Below are 7,641 nucleotides of genomic sequence, written 5' to 3' on the forward strand. Positions count from 1 at the left end.
GCCTGGCATTCAGCAGGTCCACCAAGCTCCTGCCATCCAGGACTTGTGTTGCTGTCCCGGCTTGCCACCCCCCCCCCAGGAGGTCTCCTGCACCCCCATTGTCCTCCTCGGCGTCTTCTCCGGGGACTGAGTGCAGCATGCCGTCCCCTTGAGTCTTGGTGACCACCTGCCTCCACCAATCTTGTGCTCCATCAAGAGCTCCCGAGGGTGCCTCACACTCAGTCTGGCTCATGTCCACGCCCCGGGCTGGGGGCACAAGAGACACTTGGGAAACAGGCACCCACAAAGCCCCACGACTGGATCGTGTCCAAACCTCACACCTGAGACCCCAACCCTATTTGCAACCCGATCCTGGGCTGAGCCCAGAGCCACCCGCAGCCTGCCCTGCTGCCAAGGGGGCCCTTCGGGCTCCTTGCAGCAGCTCCTGAGCCGTCCCCCACCCAGAAAGCCTTCTCCACCAGCCCTAGACTCACAGCCCATGTCCCACTCGCCTTCGGGGGGCCCGGACTCACACGCTGGCTCGGGTTCCCACCCCAGCACTCCGACCTTGGGAGGTACGTCCCCAGCCCCACTGGTGCGGGCACCCGGCTCACTCCAGGCGGCTCTCCAGCCCCGCACCCCGCCCCACGTGCACACTCAGAGTTGCTCAGTAGGGAATTTGCAGAGTTCTGAGCTTTCTGTGACCTTCAAAGTATGTTGGCTTCTTCCATCTTCCACCCACACCATTTCACTTAATCCCTAGAGCGACCTGACGTGGGGGCGGTGGGGTGACCGTTAGGGTACCCCACACGGAAGAAAGCCAACCACAGTATCGGGGGCTCTTCCTCTGCAGAGACCCCAGCACGGGGACCAAGAAGGCTCATTGTTCGGGGGGTACCCAGCTGCTGCGAGTGAGCGAGGGTGAAGGGACGGTGGAGGGCAGACCTCCCGGAGGAGGTGACGCACGAGCTGCAGCTAGAAGGACAGGAGGGTGGTGCGTGGTGAAGGCTGGACATCAGGGAGGCCAAGTCCGGGAGGCGGGGCTGGTGGAGCCGAGCAGGGACCCTGCCTCGAGGGGCTTTGTGGGTCACAGGGAGGGCTGTGGGTGTCCCTTCACGGCCGTGGGAAGCTCCCCGAGAGATCTAGACAAGGCAGCGACCAATCTCGTTCGCCTTTTGAGGAGGTCTGTCCTGAGCGCCATGTCGTGGGTGCCGGTGAGGCCTGGCTGAGGGAGAGAGCCAGGCGGGCGGCCAGCACGCTCTGGACAAGGGGTGAAGGGAAGCCCATGTCCCGAAGCCACAGGGCACATGTGGGCCCAGGGCCTCCCAGACACACAGCTGCCTGGGACCCAGCCCTGTGGCACTAGTTCGGAGAGCCCGACCTCTAAGCCCAACACAGCCAAGCCCAGACCCGTCCGCTGGAGGTCGTGGGGGTGCCCTCACTCTGGGGATGCTCAGAGCACAGCTCAGATCATGGCCAAGGAGCGTGAAGGCTTACGGGAGACAGAAGGAGCAGAAGTGCTGGCTGGCTCGAGGCTGCCGACTGTCAGGGCCCAACCTGCCTGCAAGGCCGAGACGTGGGCCCAGGACCCCACTTCTGGACGCACCCGCCGGGGAGTCAGACGGTGGCCCCGGCCGGACCAGCCCAGGGCACGCCTGCACACCAGGCAGGAGCCCGCACAATGTGTGTGGAGATGCCGGGAGCGGCGCTGGTGCAGAGAACCCCAACCCTGGGGGCCGAGCCCCACCGCCGGCGCCGTCTGCTTCCGAGGACCTGGGGCTTGCAGGGGCTCGGAGGGGGGAGGCACAGAGGGGACACAGAGGGCCTTCAGGGCAGTGACACTCCTCTGCATGATACAGCACGTCCTTCCACGTCGGTCAACACCCACAGAGAGTGCACCAAGAGTGACCCCTAATGTAAACTGTGTACGTGAGTGAACAGTCACAGATCAACGTCGGTTCATCGATTGTGACAAATGTCCTGTACTGACATGTGATGGGGACAGTGGGGGATGCTGGGGCGGGGGGATGACAGGTATTCGGGACCTCTGTACTTTCTGCTCAACTTTTCTGTAAGCTTAAAAACCCTGGGAAAAATAGTCTACCAGTTTTATAAAATGAATGCTAAAAAGAAGATCTTGGCACACACCCTGCCCACTCACGTCCACGTTGTCCCAGCAGCTCTTGCTGTCCCAGCGGGGGGTGGGGAACGTGGGGCCCGTGAAGCCCATAGTTACACGTGGGGCCCACACAAGAAACACCAGCACGCTCACGGTGCAGTTTTGTTCTATCCTTCCCCAGGCCCGACTGCCTTCCTGCCTTGGGGCCAGCAAACCCCCTGCATCTGGGGTCCCCACAAGCTCTGGGGTCCCCCGACACCCTGCAGGGGGAGACAGAGGCCCCCGCAGGGGGCACACGCAGGCGGCCGAAGCCCCATCCAGCGGAGGCACAGAAGGGCCAGCCAGGCCCGGGCCGGCGCGGGGCAGGGGCCAGACCCACGAAACGCAGACGCGAGTCGCTCGTGTTTGGGGAGCGGGCAGGCATTCGGGGGTGTGGATGAGTGTCAGCACGCCAGACTGTGACAGCTTACGTGAGAAAACAGGGACGGGAAATGTCCCAGGTGTGAGCGCACACAGAGCCGTCAGAACAGAAGCACAAGCCTTCCCGAATCCCAGAGTATTTCTGTGGAGCGAGGAACGCACATCCTGTAGGGAAAACCAGCACAGCAACAGTGACAAAAGACACATAATTATTAAAGACTATGATGGAGGTGAGACCAAGGATATAAGTCATGCTAATCAAAGCAAAGGAGCTGAACTCTGCCCCATCCAAAGAACATTTGGACTCAGGCAAGACTCAGCATATGCTTCACATAAGAAGCCCACTTCAAGTAGAAAGACACATATAGGGTAAAAGCAAAATAAATGAAAAAGATACACTATGGGAACATTAAGGAAAAGAGAGCTGGAGGGGCTGCGTTAATATCTGACAAGGTAGGTTCCACAGCAAAAACATGGCCAGGAATAAAGAAGGCGGCTTCATAGTGATAAGGGGGCCCGCTCATTGGAGGACGTAACGGTCCTAAATACTGACACGCCAATAACAGAGCCTTGCAATATACTGTGCATGAGTGACCAGCCCTGGAAGAACACACACACAGCCCCACAATCAGAGCTGGAGGTCTCGGAGCCTGTGGTCATCAGCAGAACGAGCAGCCAGGACACCAGGGAGGACGTAGCAGACCCCACTGCTGTCCACAGCCATCTAGTCGAGGTTTGTGGGGCAGTCCTCCCAACAGCAGGATATACACCATTTGCCTGTGCCCAGTGCGAGATCTACCAACACGAACCATATGCTGGGCCATCAAACAAGTCTTAATGCACTTTAAAAGAATCCAATATATTAAGTGTTTTCTCTGACCACAAATGAATTAAAGCAAACATCAGTATCAGAAAGGTATCTCGAAAATCCTCAAATGTTTGGGAGGTAAGGAATATACTCCTAAATAATCCAGGCATCAAAGAAGAAAACAAAAAGAAAATTAGAAAATATTTTGAATGGAATGAAATTAACATAATGCATCAAGATCTGTGGGATGCAATTACAGTCTTTAGGGGGAATGCCTACCCCCAAACTCCCATATTAGAGGGACCTCTAGCCAGTGTCTTCAGCTTCCACCTTCACAAACAAGAAAAAGGACAGCCAAGTAAAACCAAGTAAGCACAATAAAAAAAATCAGTACAGAAACCAATGAAATCACAAAAAAGAAACATTGAAACCCCAATCAAAAGTTGGTGTTTTAAGGGGCACCTGGGTGGCTCTGTCGTTAAGCGTCTGCTTTCGGCTCAGGTCATGATCCCAGGGTCCTGGGATCGAGCCCCGCATCGGGCTCCCTGCTCAGCGGGAAGCCTGCTTCTCCCTCTCCCACTCCCCCTGCTTGTGTTCCCTCTCTCACTATATCTCTGTCAAATAAATAAATAAAATCTTAAAAAAAAAAAAAAAGTTGGTTCTTTTAGATAGATAAAATCACCGAACCCGTAGCCAGACTGATCACCACAAAAAAAAAAAGGCACAAATTACCAACATCGGGAGCGAGAGAGGAGACCTCACTACTTGTCCCAGATATTAACACCTTAGGCGACATGAACAAAGTCCTTCAAACATGCAGAATACCAAAGCTCACTCAGGAAGAAATGGGTAGCCTGCATATTTTATTAAGTACATTTAAAATCTAGTTAACAACTTTCTGACAAAGAGAAGCCCAGGCCCAGACAGCCTTCCTGATGGATTCCACCATGTGCATAAGGAAGAAATTAGACTGATTCTGCACAAAATCTTCTCCCGTATGAAGAGAGAACAGAGGCCAGCTCGCTTGGCCGTGACAGGGTTACTCTGGTACCAAATCCAGAACGTTATCAGAAAACCATAGAAAATATCCCTCATGAACTGAGATGCAAACATCCTTGGCAAAATTTTAGTGAATGAAGAAGCCCAGAAGTATATACAAAGGGTAAGACAACATGAAAGAAGTCGGTTTATCTAGCAATGTGAGCTTCGTTTAACATCTGAAGATCAGTCAACATAATTCACCATGCTTAGCTCAAGAGATGTGGAAAAAACATTCGACAAAATTCAACGTCCACCTGTATTAAAAAAACCTCTTGAGCATTTGTACCAGAAGGGATAGTCTTCGATCTGGGAGAGGAGGTCTACAGACATCTGCTGACAGGTGGTGAGAGGCACAATGCGTTTCTCCTATGATGGGTGGCAAGGCGTGGGTATCCTCGGGGGCAGCCAGCGCAAGTGGGCATCCAGACTGGAAAGGAAGAGGTACAACGGCCTTTATTTGAAGACGTGATTATCAATGTAAAAAAAAAAAATCCACAGAATCCACTAAAAAAAGTTGCTAGAAGAATCAAGTTGGGGAAGTTTTAAGACATTAGATACCGAAATTATAGTTCTGGATACCAGCAATGAACAACCAGAAACCAAACGTACCAAAGAAATGCCATGGACCACAGCATAAAACATAGGAAACACTTAGGTGTCTGACAAGAGATGCATGGGACCTTTGTCCTGGAAACTATGAAACATCCAGATGGTAACGAAGGATCTAAATAAAAGGGGAGTGTACAACGTCCGTGGTCCAGAAGATTCGATCTGGGCAGATCAATCCTCCCCCTGCTGATCTCGGGGTTCAGTGTCATCCCAAACAAAATCCCACCAAACTTCTTTGTAAACACTGACAAGCAGCTTCTAAAATTTATACAGACATGCAAAGGACTTAGGATAATCAGAGCAACTCAAAAGAGAGGAACAAAGCTGGATGATTACCTGACTTCATTTCAAGCCTTCTTCTAAAGCTACCGTAATCAAGGTGGTGTTGTCCTGAACCCGTAGCCAGATTAGCAGGTCAGTGCATCAGACCAGTCCAAAAATAAGCCCATGTTCTCATAAGTTGACTTTTTAAAAAGGTGTCAATGTGGTTCCACGGGTCAAGGACACTCTTTTTAACAAGAGGCACCAGAACAATTGGACACTCACATATCAAATTATGAACCTCAACCCGTAATTTACATGGTATAAAATGTTAACTCATGGACCTCAGTGCAAGCATCGAAACTACCAGAAGAAAATCTTAGTAATCACGTGTTTGGGAAAGATTTCTTAGACACGAAAAGCATAAGAAAAGGGGAAAAAAGCAATAAATTGGAATTCATTAAAACGGAGAACTTTTAGTCTTTAGAAGACACTGTTCCATGAATGAGAAGGGCAACCGTAGACAGGGGAGAAATATTTGTGACCTACATCCATGTATCTACAATATGTAAAGAGCTTTTTACGGCTTACTAATAAGACAAACAACTCCATTTTAAAATGGAAGATCGGAAAAGACACTTCACCTCAAAAGTTACAGGAAGGACAGTGGAGTGCATGAGAAGATCCTCAGCATCACCAGTCATTAGAGAGTCGAGATTAAAACACGAGACACCACGACCCACTCACGTTGGTTAAACCAAGAGACTGACCACACCAGGCGTAGATGGGCAGCACTGGAAGCCCCCAGAAGGAAAACCGCTTGCCTGTGTCCTCTAAAGCGTGTGGCCAGCCTATTCCCAGGTGTTTACCCAAGAAAAAGGACATACAAATCGGCACAAAGACTTGGACGCCTGGGTATCCATAATGGCTCGTGGCTGGAAACGACCTAGGTGCTCATCAACACATGGGCAATACACAGATGGTGGGACGTTCGTGCGGCGAATTCAACGCAGCAGTGACACACACAACTACCAGGACGAGCCTCCGAGAAATGATGCCAAGTGGAAGGAGCCAGACAGGAAGGCGCTAGAACAGTCTAGAAAACACAAGCCAGTCTGTCCTGCTTCTGTCAGCACCCACCGGTGGGTAGCTCCTGAGTGGGGACGGGTGGGAGGAGGTTACCCCACAGGCAGGGGGACACTTTGGGGGATGATGGCGGTGTCTGCTATCCGGATGGTCTTGTGGTGTCTACAAAGGTCAAAATTCACCAAACCGTGCACTTGAAATATGGCATCCATCACGTGTCAATCACTCCTCAATATGCTGGTTTGCGTTAAGAGAGCAGCAGAGATAAGCAGGCGGCTTGGCCTCTCGTGTAGGTCCAGGGACCTGCTCGGCCACGAGATCCTGCCTCGCGACCAGGGCACCTGTGGTAGGTACAGACGACCCTCCCACCCCCTCCCCAGCCCCCCTATCCCACCACTGCACACCTGCCTAGACGAGGAGGCCGCCGTCCACCACCGTCCACCACCGTCCACCACCGTCCACCACCATCCCCCGCCGTCCCCCGCCGTCCCCCGCCGTCCCCCGCCGTCCACCGCCGTCCCCCGCCGTCCCCCACCGTCCCCCGCCGTCCCCCGCCGTCCACCGCCGTCCCCCCGGCCCGAGAACCTGGGTGCCGTATGTGCCCACCGCCCGCAGCCCCCGGGTCAGAGCCACCAACATCACTCGAGTTTCCCACATTTGGGATCTGAGGCCCGGGGAAGGTCGGTAACATGTGTAGGCCCCCTGGGCGGTCTCGGGGGGCCCGGACCCCATCCGCCTCCTTCAGGCTCCCTGGCGGGGCCCCAGGTCTGGGGTGTTCGAGAGCCGCGCCCGGGAGCAAGCCTCTCCGGACCAGGAAAGCCTGCCGTCACTGCCACTTTCTCAAGAGGGGGTGCCGCCAGCCCCCGCCACCCCTCGCTGTCCGTCTACAGGGAACCAGTGATGGAGTCTTAGGACAGGGGCCTCTGAACACTGGGGAGAAGCTAGAAATTCCTACGAGCCCCCAGGATGAGCAGCGTTTCCCATGTCCCAGAGCTACCGAGCGGCCTAACAGATGTCCTCACTTAAAAGGACATCACCTTGAACCCAAAATGAAGACAGAGACCCCGAGCGAGCGGGGATGTTGCGGGGAAAGTTCAGAGGATCCCACGGTGGGACCAAGCCTGGCTCCCCAGCTCCCCAGCTCCCTGGAAACAGCGAGGTTACAGGGGTGGTGGTGCAGCCCAGGCTTTCCAGCAAACGCCGGGTCCGGGGACTTCACGGGGTAGGCGACACCGAGAAATGAGTAACACACGGACCCCAGCCCGGGCCCCACCCCCGAGGGCTGCGGCTCTCGTCCCTGACCCTCCCCGGCCGGGTG

General features: G+C 54.1%; 1 protein-coding gene across 1 annotated transcript in view; it reads right to left on the reverse strand.

Annotated features, from left to right (window-relative positions):
* Nucleotides 1-4,830, reverse strand: part of KCNQ1 (potassium voltage-gated channel subfamily Q member 1) — a gene marked incomplete at its 5' end in the record, with an annotated part of 256,765 nt that extends 251,935 nt beyond the window's left edge. Inside the window, one exon of the mRNA XM_081798456.1 lies at nt 4,654-4,830. Within this exon, the coding sequence (XP_081654582.1) occupies nt 4,654-4,830 (177 nt within the window). The remainder of the gene's footprint in view (nt 1-4,653) is intronic.
* Between the last annotated feature and the right edge of the window lie 2,811 nt (nt 4,831-7,641).

This window comes from Leptonychotes weddellii, chromosome 11 (genome assembly GCF_054177405.1).
Source record: "Leptonychotes weddellii isolate Sample4059 chromosome 11, ASM5417740v2, whole genome shotgun sequence".
Classification (NCBI taxonomy): domain Eukaryota; kingdom Metazoa; phylum Chordata; class Mammalia; order Carnivora; family Phocidae; genus Leptonychotes; species Leptonychotes weddellii.